This window comes from Chelonus insularis, unplaced genomic scaffold (genome assembly GCF_013357705.1).
Source record: "Chelonus insularis isolate UGA/USDA-ARS -01 unplaced genomic scaffold, ASM1335770v1 contig_150_pilon, whole genome shotgun sequence".
Classification (NCBI taxonomy): Eukaryota; Metazoa; Arthropoda; class Insecta; order Hymenoptera; family Braconidae; genus Chelonus; species Chelonus insularis.
In genome coordinates, this window is record NW_023276392.1 from 1,027,056 (window position 1) to 1,046,215 (window position 19,160).

The 19,160-nt window shown below is 29.1% G+C and overlaps 2 protein-coding genes across 9 annotated transcripts in view; one reads left to right on the forward strand and one right to left on the reverse strand.

Annotated features, from left to right (window-relative positions):
* The first annotated feature begins 378 nt into the window (after window positions 1–378).
* On the forward strand, window positions 379–10,713 carry CalpA (calpain-A). 7 transcript variants are annotated; one of them, XM_035078211.1, is made up of 11 exons: window positions 379–528; window positions 603–735; window positions 5,621–5,797; window positions 5,950–6,137; window positions 6,253–7,365; window positions 7,446–7,488; window positions 8,239–8,368; window positions 8,750–8,884; window positions 9,654–9,781; window positions 9,907–10,102; window positions 10,288–10,713. In XM_035078211.1, exons 1-11 carry the CDS (start codon window positions 449–451, stop codon window positions 10,371–10,373), a joined length of 2,409 nt encoding a protein of 802 aa, XP_034934102.1. In that variant the 5' UTR covers window positions 379–448; the 3' UTR covers window positions 10,374–10,713. The 7 variants fall into 7 exon arrangements, with proteins under 7 accessions (XP_034934102.1, XP_034934106.1, XP_034934105.1 ...); XM_035078215.1 differs by lacking the exons at window positions 379–528; window positions 603–735 and adding exons at window positions 1,071–1,208; window positions 1,951–2,477 and having other exon boundaries at window positions 10,288–10,712; XM_035078214.1 differs by lacking the exons at window positions 379–528; window positions 603–735 and adding an exon at window positions 1,600–2,477 and having other exon boundaries at window positions 10,288–10,712.
* A 560-nt stretch (window positions 10,714–11,273) lies between these two features.
* gogo (golden goal) overlaps window positions 11,274–19,160 on the reverse strand; it is a 44,524-nt gene continuing 36,637 nt past the window's right edge. The window contains exons 9-15 of one of the 2 annotated variants that reach the window (XM_035078167.1): window positions 17,006–17,382; window positions 16,684–16,939; window positions 16,288–16,518; window positions 15,416–15,596; window positions 15,006–15,179; window positions 13,912–14,014; window positions 11,274–13,699 (exon numbers count right to left, since the gene is read on the reverse strand). In XM_035078167.1, coding sequence (XP_034934058.1) covers window positions 12,413–13,699; window positions 13,912–14,014; window positions 15,006–15,179; window positions 15,416–15,596; window positions 16,288–16,518; window positions 16,684–16,939; window positions 17,006–17,382 — 2,609 coding nt within the window. In that variant the 3' untranslated portion in view covers window positions 11,274–12,412. Of the gene's footprint in view, window positions 13,700–13,869; window positions 14,015–15,005; window positions 15,180–15,415; window positions 15,597–16,287; window positions 16,519–16,683; window positions 16,940–17,005; window positions 17,383–19,160 lie in introns of both variants that reach the window. The other variant, XM_035078166.1, reaches the window with a different exon arrangement.

Sequence of the window (19,160 nt, forward strand, 5' to 3'; positions counted from 1 at the left end):
AAATCAATTCGTATTTTGTGATGTCATGCAAATAGATCGGATCAATTAATCTATTCACTATGACTAAATCAATATCTTTCTTCAACAAGTATTCCACATGATTCATATTAAAACCACGTAACGATTCATTATTCTGTGAATCAGTTAATCTAGCTAATCCATAAATAAATAAATTCTTCAAAATCTTTTGATACCAATTTAATCTGCCTAATTAAAGAAGACACCTGTCCATCAAATTTCATTACTAGGACGCTCTCAAGACAATGCAAAGAGTACATATGCTGATGTATATAATGTTATTGTGAGCCAGCTAAATATATATAAAAGTATAAAGCTGCTTAGCAGAAGGGGTTGGCGGCTTCTTTACCCGCTACGATTTGAGTGTAGTTTCCGTCTGGTTACCACATGTTTATACTGTCTGTACGAGACTTCTAATAAAGCCGACGTGATGCCGAATTATTCATATTTTTACGTTAGAGCTGTTTCAGATGATGATGGAAAAGTTAAGACAGAAAAATTTCTAAAAGGGTAAATTGAAATAATCAATCAGTTGGATTCTTAGTGAAAAGTGGTAGTGATTGGAGTTTTCTTGGTTTAATTAGAAATCCAGAATTACTTGGACTTCCGCAAGGTGTTTGGAACACCCTCGGTCGGTACAACTTGCTATCAAGACATCTTCGAGGAGGTCTTTCAGGTTCTGGAGACGTTTTGCATCCTGCATATGCAACATTTAAGGTTTGAATTTCAAACAAATTATACGAGTTAAGATGTGAGGATGCATGAATGAACGACCGCAAAAGATGTTTTTAAAGTAAATAAAAAGAAAAAAATCCAATTCTATGGCTTTTTTACAAATTTTTTGGAATAAAGCCAAATCTTTACGTTAAACAAGCCCGGATTACTGTCTCATATTTTTAGTTGAGCTATTTTGAAATACATTTCATGTTTTACTTCCCCAAAACCATCACTGGACTACCCAAACAAAAAATGCATCGCTGTGCATTTGAAGTTTCACTGCTTACCCAATGTCAAGATTATTTTTGACGTTGTTGTCAATCATTGGTAAATACACGCAACGATAAAAGACAAGTTAAATAAAATAAAGTGACAAGTTCGTTAAACTAAACTTCTATTTGTTTTGACACTAAAATTTATTATTGGCATTTATACTATTATGACATGGAGCTTAATCTATCGACAGATAAATTGTAAGGAAACTCGAGAACATTTATTGTTACGTATTACGTAAAGGTCATTGAAAAATTACATCCAATTATGTGACAAGGGCGCCGGTTTTACTTATCACAATTTACACGTTAATAAATACTTGAATGTTGTCTAAAATTATAGAAATTTTTTAAAAACATTTTTAACAATCACATATTCATATGACATGTGACAGTCACTTTTATAATTAGCTACAATATATATTTAATTAATTTTCCTATTTTTATCATTCAAAAAAAATTTAATAAATGATAACAAATAATAACAGATGTTCCTAAAGTAATATCTAGCTATAAAAATTTTTTTGCGTGCATAAAATGACATGACACTGAATAAAAACCATCTGTTAACTTTTTTCCAACATTCATTGCACATTTTTTAGTGTGTGCATTTTTTAGGACGTTCGCAAAATGTGTTTAAATGCTTTCTCAAGTCATTTATAATAAATAACCAAAATAAAATGGGTTCAAATACCTTGGTTATTATCAAGAATATTAGGAGTGATAACATGTGACATATGTTTGAATCGATTTAATTTGTAACGCGACGCAAACGCATAGAGTATTACAGTAGTTTACGTACCCAAATGACAATAAATCTTATCTCTTTTATGGATTGAAATCATGGTTGAAAATAATAATCCAGCCTTCTTTTTGTTATGGTTTATTTTTATGTTTTTGGATCTGTTTGAGTCATCAGTTTATGATTGCCTTTTTTTTAAAGTGGTGCAATGACAGAGGCTGTTCGCTCCAATATCCGCAGTACACCACGAACTGTCAGACCAGTAGCGTAATATTTAGTTTTCTTACTTTTATTAAATAGTCAACTTAATTACTGATCAAATAATCATATGTTTACTTGGTGAATTCAATAACAGAGTTTGAGTGTTAATATTGAATTCAATGAAAAGGTAACTCTCTAATTGAGTTTTCCATATCTCAAATCATCTTTATTTATATTTCACGTGGCTGCTACATGTGCAATTATTCTTATAATACCAAAGAATTGTAAAATTAGTTGGCTAAATTATTTAGAAGTTGATGAATCACCAAGTATTGACATACAGAGAGAACTGAAAAGTGATCTAGAAAAGGTCAGACAACATTGATGATAACAATTGTGATTATCAACGCTTAGCACTAAGTTATTTGAAAGTAAAAATAATAATAAACATGAGCAATAGTTATGGATGGAACATGAATGTTATTGCTGAACCAGAGTTCATTCAGAAAAAGGTTGAAAAAGCTGAAGTAAGTAAAATATGGTTATTAATTTTAACATGGATGTAAAGTAACTTGATTTTTATGAAACATTTTCAATAAAAACTGTTTAGAGGTTGATAAAAACATAACTTTAATAACATCCTTTGAAGGAAATTACTAACTGAGATGGAATCTAGATGACATGTTGAAGATTTACAAAGAGATTTTTAATTATTTTAAAATAATTTTTACTAAAAGCATGTTGTTAATAAATGTGATGAAAGTAATTGATGCAATGCTATCATATCTATCAAAGTACCCAATTAATATTAGAGTCACTTTGTCATCTGAGTTTAACATTTGCAAACTTTTCTATCAAACTCATGCAACACACATCATTAATTTCGAGTCTGGTCACGCTCTGATGCATTTACACTGCCATAATTTTAGCTGTCACATAATAAACACAAAAATAGTTGCAAATAACGATATTCTAGTGTGCTTTTATATCAATTGTTCAGCTCAATATGCTATAAGGGACTTCAATAACCGACCGATCTTTATTGTTACATACTTTTCTAAGGAAATCAATTCTACGATGAAATATTGAATGTGTTGTGACTAACAATATACAGAAAGCTATTTCCTTGAATAGATGAGGAAATAGCCTTGCTCTATGCAGCAATTTCGAAATAAAAAATTAGATTTTATTTTTGATACTTTGAACTGTATTTTTTAAGGTCAGACCTGAATCACTGTAATTGAAAATTCTTAAAGTGTTGAAATTAATTAAGAATTAAATTAAAAAATGACTCAATATACATCACATAAAAATTTTTAGATTTGAAAAAATTTATATTTCTATTTTTATTAGTATTTAAGTTGTTTTTAACTATTTGAAATGGTTAATCTCCTTGGAAAACAAATAAAAAATATTTACTATCAATTTTTAAACTTTTCATACACTTTAATTCTTTAAACATTTATTTTTCAGTAAATAATAAATTTTGGAGTTATTTCCTTTAACTCGATGAATATAAATATTTTTTTTTAATAGCAATTATTCTGCTCAGACACTATTGTATTGCTTATTATACTATCAATTGCATTCAAAAGGTAATTGAAATAATAAAGATGAGTCGTTGACCATCGTTATATTCCTCTCCCATTATTCTGATGAAATCAGATAGGTGAAGTCAGCCTGGAGTTAACGGGAAAAATACCTGCTATACGAATCAGTTGCTATTCGACGCAATTTACTTTGAATAACGTTGTAACGTTTGTTCATTGAGAATTGTGGTTCATTTTAACGTGTACATCTCTTACTTTTGACACTTAAAAAATAATCACAACAGTGTTTACGTTATTAAGAGTTGTAAATTGTACTGTAAAATATTAATAAATAGATATGGGTGATGGATATTATGGAAATTATCCACAATCTTGTGGTTATGGTTGGAACATCCAATCTAATGAGCCAACTGAGCCTGGGAATGACGTATTTGTAAAAAAAGTTTGCGAAGTTAAACGAGTATTACCATCTCTCAGCAATATTAAAGTGGTATGCCACATTATTGACACATCAAACACAAATTTAAACACCTGATATCGCTTTCTCCTAATCCTGGATGTGTCACATGCATGCACTGATAATAATTGTTGAGATAGTCTGCAATTTCATATCTATTTCACCAATGACATTATTTGCTCAATAGAATTTCAGTTTAAATTAATTAATTATTCATGACATTTAACAAAAACATTGATAATTCAGTAAAATATTTATTTTAGAAATAGTAGAGCCATCCTAACCTCAAACATAACATGTCAAAGTGTCAGATGCTTATACTGTATGATTGTAGAGTTTTGATATCCAATATTTTGGATTCTTCATGATGTAAATATAATAAAATATGGCTTATTTAATTATTTATTTAGAAAATGAAATGAATTATTCTAAAAATTGAAACTCATTTAAATAAATAGATCAAAAAAATGATTAGAAAATCCAACTCAAGTTGATAAATATTTTCTTTTGAATTTTTAATGAGATTTACTCCATAAATAAACCAAACATTGAATAGCACTCGTTTTCAATTGATTGACTTATCATTAAAATTGTAGTATTTCAGAAAAGCATAATGGATAATATTTTTCTGAATGAAATCAATGGGTATAAATGTCTATTTATCATTAAACTTTTTCACTTTTAATAAATGTCATTATTCATGTACTTAACTTTATTACTTTATACCTAAAACTACTTGTAGTTATTTAATTCAGTTAATAAATTGATGATAATTACCATTAAGAGTACTTTTTCATTAAACTCACGTGCTATCGTATTTACTAGCTCATCATTCATGTCACTCACTACATTTTTATTTAACTTTGTCACAATGAATTTCATAAATAAACCATTTACTGTTAATTAAACTCGTAAAATAGGGTCAATAGCAACTGTGGTCAGTTATGCTTTATTCTGTTATCAAGAAAGTACATTTCCTGTGAAGATAAACAGCCATAACATAACTAAACATACTCTGCAGTATATATTTGGCCTTTGTTCCGACTAGTAGATTTTTAAATTTGTTTGACGATTGACAATCTTTGTCAATGTTAGTTCAACAATTAATATGTATAGCCAAGATTTGCGTAAAGTAAAACATTATTTACAAAGTGAAGTTGCTGTTAAAAGCTTAGAAAGAAATTCACCAATTCAATTGGATGATATTTCACTAAATTCATTGTCTTCATTCAGCAAGTTATCAATGTCTTCTATGGATAAAACGATTGTAGAAACTCCTTCAACAAAAAAAATCCTCACTTATTCTGATACACCGATTCGTTCAACGAAAAATTACGTTGGAAAATCTGTTTACAATGTAAAGAAGAAAGTTTTGAAATCCTCTAATCGTTGGTGTAGTATTTGAAGAATAATTTAAGCTTATAACTATTTACTCATAATAAAGAATAGCTCTTTTCAACAACTTTTGAATAAAAGGATATTGGTGATTTTAATTAGTTTCAAACTTTAACAGAACTAGAACTTTAATTACTAAGTTCTTTATGAAGATGATTTCCAAGTTAACCTTCATTCAAGTCTTTTTTATTCATTTCTAGTTCGAGTTACTCTAAGGAACTTGATAAAATTGTTATGGCATTATTGTTTGATAAAAGTATTTTTACAGCTTGGGGAAAGAGGATCTGGTATACGAACTCGTGGGGCAGTACAAGACTTTCAACAACTACGACAAGAATGTCTTTCACAGGGAACTTTATTCGAGGATCCAGAATTCCCTGCGGTAGATTCTTCTTTATATTTTTCGAGAAGACCTGACAGATACATTGAATGGAAAAGACCAATGGTAATAGCTTTTTGAATTTACAATGCCAACAATTTGAAATCAATTTTTCCATTTTAAAATTTCACCTCATACCTTCGGAATTTATTGGTTTCCATAAAAATCAACAAATTAATTCAATCATGCAACTGTTCATATTTGATATATTTTTTTAGGAAATAGCTGATGATCCTCAGCTGTTTGTTGAAGGATATTCAAGATTTGATGTTCAACAAGGAGAACTAGGAGATTGTTGGTTGTTGGCAGCAGTAGCAAATCTAACAATGTATCCACAGTTGTTTTTCCAAGTAGTACCTGAAGATCAGAGTTTCGGAGAAGATTACGCTGGGATATTTCACTTTAGGTGAGTCTATTCATCAAAATTAATCAAGCGTACGCCTAAACAAACATCTAAATATAAGCTCAAATAAAAAACAATGTGTAAACACACCATTTTTCACTTGAAAATTTATTTTTAGATTCTGGCAATATGGACGATGGGTAGACGTAGTGATTGACGATCGTTTGCCAACATACCACGGTCAGTTGATGTACTTACACTCAGCAGAGAATAATGAGTTCTGGAGTGCTTTATTGGAAAAAGCATACGCGAAGCTTCATGGCTCTTACGAGGCTTTGAAAGGAGGTACCACCTGTGAAGCAATGGAAGACTTTACTGGTGGAGTAACGGAAATGTATCAAATGGATGAGACCCCACCGAATCTATTTCACATTCTCTTGAAAGCTCACGAACGAAATTCTATGTTGGGTTGTTCTATTGAACCAGATCCTAACGTGCTTGAAGCAGAAACTCCTCAAGGGCTTATTCGAGGACATGCTTACAGTATTACTCGTGTCCAGTATGTTGATATCGCTACGCCCAACACTTCCGGAAAGATTCCACTTTTAAGATTGAGAAATCCATGGGGAAATGAAGCTGAATGGAATGGACCTTGGAGTGACGGATCTCCAGAGTGGAGATTTATTCCAGATCATGAAAAAGAAAAATTAGGATTGACATTTGATATTGATGGAGAGTTTTGGATGTCTTTCCAAGACTTTAAAACATATTTTACAAGTTTAGAAATTTGTAATTTAAACCCTGACTCTTTGACGGAAGATGATCTAAACTCTGGTAAAAAAAAATGGGAGATGAGTGTTTTTGAAGGAGAATGGGTTCGTGGTGTTACCGCTGGGGGTTGTAGAAATTTCTTAGAAACATTCTGGCATAATCCACAATACCGAATAACTCTAGAAATTCCTGATGAAGATGATGATAAGTGTACAGTTATTGTAGCCTTGATGCAGAAAAATAGACGAGCACAAAAGAGTATGGGCGCAGACTGTTTGACTATTGGATTTGCTATTTATCATCTCGATTATCCTGATCGTTTGCCAAAACCTCTAGACATTAATTTCTTCAAATATAATGCATCTGTTGCAAGGTCTCCATCATTTATTAATTTAAGAGAAGTTAGCTGTCGTTTTAAACTACCTCCTGGAACTTATTGCATTGTACCTAGTACCTTTGATCCTAATGAAGAAGGCGAATTTTTGTTACGAATATTCTCTGAGACTAAAAATAACATGGAGTAAGTTACATAATTATAATAATCACTCTACTTAAAATTCTTTCAGAAAAAGTCTTAATACATTTAATCATTGTTTACAGAGAAAATGATGAATCTGTTGGTATTGGAGAAGTTGATGATAGGGTATGTAAAATAATATCAATTACTATAAGCATCCTTTGTCACTTCTTACAATAAGAAAAAAACTTGATGTATTGCACGATTCTATACTTTTATCACGTAATCTATTGATTATGAATGAGTCACTAATAATCATTTGTTGAGTCACGTGTAAAATTATAAAATACATAAAACTATTTATTGTCTTTCATAAAACGATAGTTTATAAATTGGTCAAGGCCAATTTAAAAGCCTTTACCGAAATTGAACTTTCTAGACAAAGTGAAGCAATTTAACAACACTAAAAAATAAAGTAAATTTTTTTTAATGTCCGATTTATAACGGATAATAATTTTCACATTTATAATAACCACCTGAAGGCTTCATTCCCTCAGGAAGTTATGTGAAGGCTGATATATCTATAACAGCTTTATAAATAATTATGGCATGTTTATCACGTTTGCTTTTAAGATAATTGACTCACGTGATAATGAGAGGGATGAGAAAATTAACAGTGTAAGTAATGCACCCCAATAATTAAAAACAGTTCTGTAGTGTCGTAGCGAATAATAATGAGCTTCAGATGATGTTAGAAATTATTTTATAACAAAGCTTTCAAGAAGTTTATAAACTCTAGGAAGTATGAATATTCAATGAAATAAGCAGTTGATGATGTTTAGAAAAGTAGATCTATCACTTGGCTAGAAATTAATACTTTCCTTTACCTTTCATGTGTAAAAGAAAACATTTAAACTCTCTTTAAATTAATTAAAGGTACGAGAACAACCTGAGCCTGATCGCAATGAAGAAAAAGTTCGTGAATTCTTCAGAAAACTTGCTGGTGACGATATGGAAGTGGATTGGATGGAGTTGAAAGAAATTCTAGACTATGCTATGCGCAAAGGTATGAACTTTCAATGATTTCTAATTTACTAACATTCACAAATTTTTTAAATCTAATATAGTAGCATTATGTCATCTCAGCATGGCTCATTAATCATTAATCAGAATTTTAGACTCGTTATGCTTAAGCCTCGAATTATTTCACTTTTTGTAAATATATAAATATCAATTCAGCTTCTTTGCTTTTTTTCAAGACTTCCGCTTTACTAAAATTTCAAGGTAATCACATTTAATTATCATGAAATAGCCAATTTATTTTTGGCACAAATAAAGTAACTAAGAGAATATGACAGTGATAGTTGTACTACTTTTGAATATTAATTGATTTGATTGCATGTAAGCAATAATAATAAAGCTAACATTTAGTGTGTGTTGCTGGTAGAGCTACCACTGTCCTCTCAACGTAGTGAGGCTCATACTTCAGACAATGTACAAGAAAATGGCTCTTTTGTGGATACAATCATCTCTCTACTATGTAGTATTGTTTGCAATAACGAACAATACAATAAGTCTACGGGTAAGCAATTTTGTTATCATCACCATCATTGCAATCATCATTGAAACATTTTTTGATATTATTCGTTTCATTTTTTTTATTGAGTTGGTAAATGAGTTTTTAATTTATTTATTTATATTGTTTTATAATTTTATTAGATTTGATTTCTTTTGTTGAAGAGTACTATTATTTTTACATTATTATTTCCCAACTCAATAATCCAAATGTTAATTTACTCGTTTGTTGATGGTAAAAAAGTTCTTTGTAATTTTGTATGAGTATTAGAGATGCTTTTACTAATAATATTAAAAATGCACATTTGAATATGACTAAAATAGTTTGTCTTTAGAATATTAATTAGAAGTTTTAAAATTGAAAATGATGAGTTAAATAATAATAAATTCGAGGAAATTTTTTAACTTCAATAATAAAGTTTATAAATGTTAATAATGTTAAAACATTTGAATTTTGATGTTATCATTATAATTTTATGATAAAATTTAATGTACTTCGAGATATCAAGTCATACAATTACAATTTTTAGGATTAAAGTTAGTAACTATTATTCATGAAATTAATTTAAAAACTTCCTTGAATCCTCTTTTTGTAACAGAAGTTTCCAGTATTTTATTATTATTAACAGTTAAATATAATTTTTTTTAAATTTATTATTTATAAACTTAAAAAATTTGTTTCCTTTATCTAATTAAATGAATATATCGTATAAAAGACAATCCTATTTATATAAATAATAGCAATACTATGGATGATGTAATTTTTTTATTTCTAGAAATGCATAATGAAGGATTCAGTAAAGATGTCTGTAGGAGTATGGTTGCTATGATGGATACCGATCATTCTGGAAAGTTAGGATTCGAAGAATTTAAAAGTTTGTGGGCTGATATAAGAAATTGGAGGGTAAATATCTTGATACAAAATTTAATTATTTGTTCAGATTAAAAAGAAGGAATTCCATTCTCAAGTATTTTTGATAGCTTGTTAATAATATAATACCTAACAACTTAAGGAATCTATTATTTCAGGCTGTGTTTAGATTATACGATAGAGAAGGAACAGGATATTTGAGTGCCTTTGAACTAAGACAAGCACTCAACAGCGCTGGATATAAATTAAATAATCATATTCTAAACATTTTGGTGCACCGATATGGAACTAAGGAAGGAAACATTACCTTCGATGATTTTATTATGTGCGCTGTTCGATTGAAAACCATGATTGGTGAGAATGGATCGATATTTGATGAAGATAATTTTTTTAATTTTGATAATTATCTATTGTAAATGTAGTATCAATATTATTTTATTTTTCTTTGCTTTTCATTATTCATGTTATTAATAATCAATTAACTTACCTTTTTTATAAATAATATAACCCGAATTAATTTCCTTTTGCTTTGTTTATAGACATCTTTCGAGAACGTGATCCAGATCATACTAACTCTGCAACCTTTACGCTGGAAGAATGGGTCGAAAAGACTCTCTATTCATAAAAATCATTATATAAATCACATTTCTATTAATTAATACTCCTGTAATTAACTGACTATAAAATGTTCCTTCAAATTATTTAGAAAAAAATACATTATACTCGACAAACGTCTGCCAAAATTATAACAAATCTGGCGTCTGTTGGAGCGCATTTTTTTTAAAACAATGGCGCTGTCACAATTTTTTACGCGCTAAATTTTCAAAAATCGCACAAATAAAAATTTTATAACTTCATCATGTGCCTACTATTCTTGCATTCGTCATTAAAACAATTAATATAAAATAAATTGTTTAGAACTTATATACTATTGATATTACCGAAGATGAATGTATTAAAAATGATAAAAAAATTGTGATTAATATATTGTTTTTAAATACTCATGTGTTGGTTTAATTCATCATTTATTCAATTATTTACTTATATATAATTATTATTATTATTATCGGTATTAAATTAAAAAAATCCTAGTAAATATTTTAATTATCAACAACTACAAAACGTACTATTGCAATTAATTTATAAAAGCATTATTATAACAAAAGAATGCTTTTCATTCGAAAATTTTCAACATATATTAGCTAAAAATTGAGCGATAATTAAATTAATTATTATTGATTAGTAGAATTTATTTGTTGCAAAAGTCTACCTAGTGTTAAATATTATCATTAGTTCAATATATACATAAATATTAATGAATAATGTTTTTTTTTAATACAGATGAGTGTTATAATAAATAAATAATTAAAAACGTAAAATGGAACTGTTAAATAATATAACACTGAATAAAATTCAAAAAATATAAAATATGCAAAAGTGAGTAGACTTTTGCAATAAATTGATATTAACATTTAAATTATTGTACTAAATTAATATTAATATCAGTCTATAATCACGTTAAATTTTTTTTTTAATATAAGTACGTGAGGTTGCATAATTTTTGTATTTATTATTATAAAAGTTATTCATAAATAAACAAAAATAATATCAAGAGATATTACGGAATGTGCATTTGATCATTTGATGATTACATTTTGCTAACATTTATCATCTCATATACATCAGATTCTTTTTTACAGTTAACAGTTGACTAGAAAAAAATACGGAGTGATAAGTAAATACATTTATTTTACAATAATGTTTTTTAATTGTTAAAAATGCACTCTGGAGAACTCTATATTTTTGTAGGAACAATTTACATAAAAGATCTAAACTATTATATGTATCTTATGGCTTTGAGCCTTTGGTCTTATATTTTAAAAAATATTGAATATTTATTTTAAATAAAAAACATTAATAATTATTAATAAACTTATGAGAATAAGCCATTAAATGTATGAATGTTTACTGTATTATACTCTCAGTAAAATTAATCTTTAATAAATAAAATGTCCAAGTTTACATCGAAAAATACAGTCTTTTGATATTTTTTTTCAGTGTTTCCTTAGTGGTTTCATTACTATACGCGCAAAATAATTCAAGCATTTGTTTTAATATCTAGGGGAGGTATGATATGAGATGTTCTTTAGATATATTAAATTAATTTATATTTTTAATGATCTTTTTTATAAGACTAGACAGTTTAAATGATTTATCTCTTCCTTTTCTTTTCCATATGTTGCTTCAACAATTTAAATAATCATTTATGTTATTTTATTAACTATTTTTTTGATTCAGTTTGTTTAACGAAAAAATTTAATATTCATTATTCAAAATAAATTGAAAACTGTAAATAAAAACTGTATTTACACAATACAGAATATTCCTTTTAAATTCAATTTAATGCAATTATCGACGTATTAATTTATTCACATTGAGTATGCAAAAAAAAATATTTATGAGAATATTTGATCAGTAATATGATTGATTATTAATATGCAACCTCTCGATTAAACGCATCTCTCATTAATCATCACATTTTCCGGCACTTGTACTTTCAATCATCTGGCTAATATTCAGTAATCTTATCACCTTATCAATTGATCCTATCATTCACAATCTGTACACTAATAAGCCATTAGCCATATTTTTTTCATCAATTATTTATGCAATTATTTTATTATCAATGTATTCATCTTCATCCTCATCAGCAAATTTAAATTCCTCTTCGTCTTCACCAATAAAATCATAAATAGAATCTCGAGAAATTTCTTTTATATCAGCCTCTACTCCATAATCCGGACTTTGAATTTCTTTTTCACGCGTAATATCTTTATCAGTCTCTTTTGATTTGTGAACTCGAGCGGGAGATTCATTTCGACCTCGAATGAATTCTTTCATCGGTATACTTTCTACACCTATTTTTCTGCTTTCCGTAACAAAATTTAAGTCGGTGAAATCTTTTAATCGGCGATTAACATTTGGAGTTTTTGGTTTAGGTAAAATAACTTCATTTTTATCATCATCCCGATCATTATTTCGGTTTGAGGAGTGTCTTTTAGGTTTTGTAGGTTCATGAGAATTTTTTTTTCTACTCTGACTAACTTTAGATAATTCACTAGAACTTTTAGAAGCTTCAGAGGATGCTTGAAGTTTTTTTGTATTATTTTCGTGATATTCCTGCAATTTATTCCTTACAGTTGCAGGAGTTTTTCTTTTGTCTTCGTCAACTAATTTATTATTTCGTGATATACTACATCTGGAGTGCTCTTGTTCTTCAACTAATCGGTCTCGATTACTTTTAGGAGTAAATTTTCCATCAACAGATTCTTTAGAATCTCTTTTATCTGATTCTTCAATTAATCGATTAGGAATCACATCCAATTGAAAGTCTTCTTGACTGTGCCTCGTAAGTGATTCTTCACTTACTCTTACTCTAGATTCTTCTAAGATACGATGAATTGGTAGCATTCCTTCTTGTAATCTGGCACGATATTCCATAATTATTTCATCATGAAGTCTACATTCACCAGGATCCAGTTTACGAAAAGGAATTTCACTGTCTGTTTTAATTTTTTGATATTCCGAAGGTGTCAGCGCAGTGCCTTCAGTATCAAGAATTACTTTCGATTCGTCGTCAATTCTTCTATCAGGAATCTCTTCGTAATGATGGTCTTCCTTGATAGCTTCGAGGATCTCGGTTTCTCCCGGAATTAGAGGTGGAATCCATACGAGAAAAGCAGGATCCATAGCTAGATATGATCCTGGAGCTGCTCCAGCATTTGATACATTATAATCATAATAATCAAGCTCGAGATCAGTGTCAGGATTAGCTAAGCTAAACTCTGAGCCAGGTCCTTGAAGGAGTCGTTCACGATTTCGTCGATCTTTTGTTTCTTTACCACACCGGAGCGTTGATGAACTCGATAAAGTGCTTGCTGGCGAGAAACTCTGCAATATTTCAAACCATAATGATAACAATGATTTTATGAAATCCATACGTAAGTGATTTGTGGTGGTGAAATGCATATAAATGAGCGGTGAGGGGAGGAGATAGTAGAGGAAACCCATCCAAGATATTATGGCAAATTAATTAAAGCATTAATATTGAGGACGGGTACCTTGGTCTGCAGACTAGATGGTTTTGGGTGAGAGACGCTTACGTTATTCACGCTGGTTGAACCGCTGGCAGTACTGCATCGTCTACTGTCTTCTGAAATTGATGCCTCTTCTGACACAGGACTTATAGGACCAACCGTGCGAAGCCTGTAAAATAGTTTCAAATTACTCAATGAATGTGCTTCTAAGTTAATCAAAATCTATTGAAAATTAATAAATCCAGTGACATATCCTCGAACACAACTGTTCTATCAAGCGTGAATAGTCTCCTGAGCGTTTTTGCGTTTTATACAATTGTGTAGATAGATATAATAAAAGTTATAACATCTAAATGATGCTTGAAACAGTGTCATGCACATTTGTTTTTTCTTCTTTTGTTTTTTTTTTAAATGTAGTTTTGTTAATTATTTATTTCGAATGTGAATATTTGAAAATAAAGCCTGCCAAAAGTTTTTTAAAAATACTAAAACAAATTTAGTTTTAATAAAAATCTTTTAGAGTGGTTGTAAAGAGTTTTTATTAATTCAATTGTTCATTACTTGAAGAGGAAAAAAATCCGATCAATAAGTTTTTTCTCTTCAAATAATAATTAATCGACTTAAGCAAAATCTTTACAACTATTACGAAAAAGATGATAAAAAAACTAAATTTTTTTTAAACAAATATTTTACTGCATTACAATAACATTTCCGTACTATAAATTAGTATCATTTGTATTGTTCTTAAAAAAAATTAATATCTATTTTTGGCAGGTTGTTCTTAAAGATAATTAACAAGTGTTGTATGATAAAAAATGATCTAAAAACTATAGTCTTTGATTCGTGCAATCGTTTGGCACATTACTTTATTTGAATTCCAGCCAGCAATTCTGGAGAAGATTGTTATAACAGGGAGGAATGCACTAAAAACAGATATTAAAGCATACGGGAATATATTGAAGTTCATAAATTAATTAATATAAACCCAATAACTAATCAATTATTATTTTGTTTGCGTAAATTAGCAAAATAATAAATTTGAATAATCATAATCCATAATAATAACAGTGACAAAAAATTAATATTCATAATTATAATTAATAAGTTAAAAAAATAAAAATGATAATTAAATTCAGGCAACATGCCTATGAAAAACTTACTTAACTGGACGGGCGTACTTGACCTCAGGCTGTCCTGAAGTTATTGTACTAGCTGTAGAAGATCGTTGAGATGGAGTACTTCGAGCACTTGCAACTATCGTTTTTTGAGACCCACTTTCTTCCAGTTCTCGCTGTTTCATAACTCCAGATTCTAGACTTTGTTCATCATCCATCCTGCAATTATAATAAATAAATTTCAAAATGTTAATAAAAAATTATGCCCCAAGGCTTTTTATATTATATTTACTAGAGCATTGAGTTGTTGACCACAAAATATTTTTATCAAGACTTCTTAAATATTTTTTTATAATACATCGATGAATGATGCCCTTAAGCACTTGAATAATGAGATAAACGGGTAAATCGATGGAAAAAAATTATACAAGGTGAGTAAATGTAAAAAAACTTACTCTGCTTGAGTTTCTGTACTTTCGTAACCGTCTTCAAGATCAGCAGGTGTTTCTTCAAGTCTCCCGTGTCCAGAAGGTCTTCTTTTTGGCAATCGAACGAGAGAAACGACCTCGGAAATGAGTGTCGCTGATGATAATGCTCTTGCACGTCGGGCAAGTCCTTGCATCGAGCCACTACAAGCTGTGATTTAACAAATTATTAATTTATTTCAAAGCGGATTTATCACAGCGCAAAGTTGAAATACATTAAATGAAATGTGTTTATGAAAAGCAAAATAATTCATCCGTATATATGAATTAAATTAACATATTTTTGTTATATTAAATAGTGCTACAAACTGTGTTAGTATTCCAACCTGTGGAATGTACGGTGACATAATTTTGGAAATAAACAAACATTCATTACTGAATGATGATTTAAATATCACAATAAATTGACTGATGTTAATAATAATTCAATGTACTAATTGAGTCATCATTTTGAGGCTTTACATTAACACTCTTAATCACTTTTGAGAATTTATTTAGAAGGTTACGAGATAATAGTTTAAAATAAATCCCTATATTAAGGAAAATTTAAATTATTCAAAGAATTTCTACCTGAATTACTTTGTGACGAAAAATTTAAAAAATGGAAATATCTAATCCAAGAATTATCTTTAAGGATTTATATAATTACTAAATAATGTATTTCAATCACATATTCTTGAATCTCTGTATATTTCGTTACATTTTTTAGCGCTGCTATTTCCATCATAAATCATATCATTTTTTAGTCGGAAGCTTTCAGTTAAAGAATTTAATATTTATAAAGTTGTTTTTCGTGCCGGCTGTGTTATCTAGAAAAGCTAAAAGAGGAAAATTGATCTTACTAGAGTTGTCAGTCAAGCTATCCAAATCCTCAGCAACTTGATATTTTCGATATTTTACGGCGTATTGCAACGCTAAGAACATCGAGACAAGAAACATGAGCAGTAAAAGCACGGCAACAACTAAATGAGGTGGAGACAACCATAATGCCCATCTTCCGACCGCTGCTATCACTTTGGGTCCGATAAAGACAGCAGTGGTGACTTCTGTCTCATTCTCTGGTGGGTAATTTGCTGTAAAACGGAAGCAGATTAGACAATCAAGTTCAATATCATCTAAATTTTTTAACTTGAAATAAATTTATGACTATCAAACATTTTAAAATAAAATATTTTATCGAGAGAAATTTATATAACACTTGAAGTGTTTAAAAGAAATAAATTTTTCATTATATTTACAGAATGTCGTTGCATGTGCTAGAAATCCACCAGCGCAAGCTGTTCTAGAAGCAACTATTTCATCACTGAAAAATTCCAAAAGTAAATTTTGTCCTGAGGATATCACCGTCCCTGATTCCGGAATATTTCTATCGTATGCAATATCTGCCAGAAGCTCAGCACTTGTAGAATCACCATCTCTAGCTTTTACATATTGACCAGCACAAGGAAACTTGGATTGATAAAAGTGGAGTTTTACTACAGATCTTGGTTCAGCCTAAAAAAGAACTTTGTTTACTTTTGTCTTAGAGGTTTCAAAAAGGTTGTTTATCATGTCATTTACCTGAACAAGCCAAAAGGAACGCCCAGGGCAAGCTTGAGTACTAGCTGCTAAAATTTTTCGTGAAGTTTCATTACGGAGATTGATAGAACAGCCACACCTACACTTAGTGCCTACTTTTGCAGTTATTTCTGGTCGCTCAGCAGCCAATGCTTGGCCATGTTTACATTCCCATTCGCTTGCACTCAAGGTTTTTTCCAAATCTAGTTCACTAGCACTTCCACAGGATTTCGCTTCTACGGCTTCACCTTGACAAAATTTTGCGCCGTATCGTGGAGGTGGTCTATCGCAAAATCTGTAACGTTTTCGTACTCCATCTGCACACGTACTGCTGCATGGTCCCCATGGACTCCAATCACCCCATCCACCTGCATCGCTATCTGCCAACATTCAATTGATTTATGTAAATAACACAAAGATAATTGTAATGAATATACATTTGATAATTTCAATCAGATATTGGATTTAATAGCCAACAGTTATTGACTGTCTAGATCAGAAACCACAACTGTAATGAGATTTGCTTGTGAAACATGCATAATCTTGTTTCTATTAAACGTCTTTTGATTATTAACATCAATGTATTCTATGCATTGAAACTTTAACTCAACCATTTGCTTTATTATGGTCATCAATATTAAGCTATTTACTTGATTAAATAATTATTATCATAAAATAAGATTAATATTAACATCAAGCACAAAAAAGTTAATACTTCATTTTCAAGAGATTAAATGTTGATATTAATTTAATACAAATCCCAATAGGATTTAAACGTGAAATAAAAGGCAATAAATGTATATGATGTGGATTTAATTATATCTTTGAGATATAAAAATTGTATTAACGTATTAAATACTTCATTTCGATGGTCATTACAATGTTTGAGATTAATTTATCAATTTTATTATATTTTGTATTTTATTTTTTCTCTATCTGTAAATTATATTTTTAATGTTGAAATTAGTTTTGTAGCAAATGAAGAGGCAGCTGAATAAATTTCGTTATTGCAATTTAATACATAAACTAAAATCATAAAAAGGCAAAATTGATGTTAAAAAAGTTTAAAATCTTCGAGATAAATATATATGTACTTCTTTTTACTCTGCCAACTCAGCTAATCTTTTTCTTGATGAACGTCGAAATGGACTCTCTGGATTGTTTTGTGGAGAATGAAGCGCGTCTTATAAAAAAGATCTTAAAATGTTAGTAGGTTTCTTAAGCCGCCAGTGAAACCAACTTCATCTCAAGAATTGTGTGTTATATAAAGAAACTTGGAAAGTATTTACAATGCTATTCTTTAAGGAAAAAAAAATAGTAAATTTTATTTTTGCTTGTATTATGTAGATGATTTAACTTTACTCTGATCGCGTCTAAGCTTTTCTTCTTCGTTGTTTATGATTATTCAGTAATGGTATTTAAAATCAGTTTGTAATAAGAGACAACTCTAAATTTAATTGTTTTGATTGTATCACAGTAACTTAAGAAATAATCTCAAAAGTAAAGAAAATCTTCCTACAGTGTACTGAGAGAATTGAAAATTTTAATTAACTATTTTCTTCACTGTAAAATTTACGTCTTCCTGGTAATAAAATAGTGACAAGAGCAATATTTTCTCATTTAAAAAAAAAAGATAGAGGTAAATGAATTTTCATTTATTCCTAGAATATATTATTTCTAGTTGTAGATGAAAAGGAAAGATTTTCATTTTTCAAATAAAACATTAAATTTTTAATAAAACATTTTCTTTAGAAATTTTTATACGGGAATAAATTATTTCGAAATTACACGCTTTTTCACTTTAATAAGAAACATCGCTTCAATTTAAGTAAATGTTATTTACCTAATAAAAACGTCTTCCTAACAGGAATTCATATTTTTCTTGAATAGTATAATATTTTTTTTTTATTTAATAAAAAAACCGATGTAATAAACTATTTTTTCATTTTCTATTTTAATTTTTACAAAAAAATTAAAACCCTTTTCTTTAGAATTGTATTTTATTTAATTCGAAATATTTATTGAATTTTTTTATTATAACTTTGAAGAAATATCCTATAAAATAGTGAAATTAATGACATTTAGATTTAGAATGAGATACTTTGTCACCATTAACTAATGTTGCAGTAACAAAATCAGATTTCTACACTAATATAAG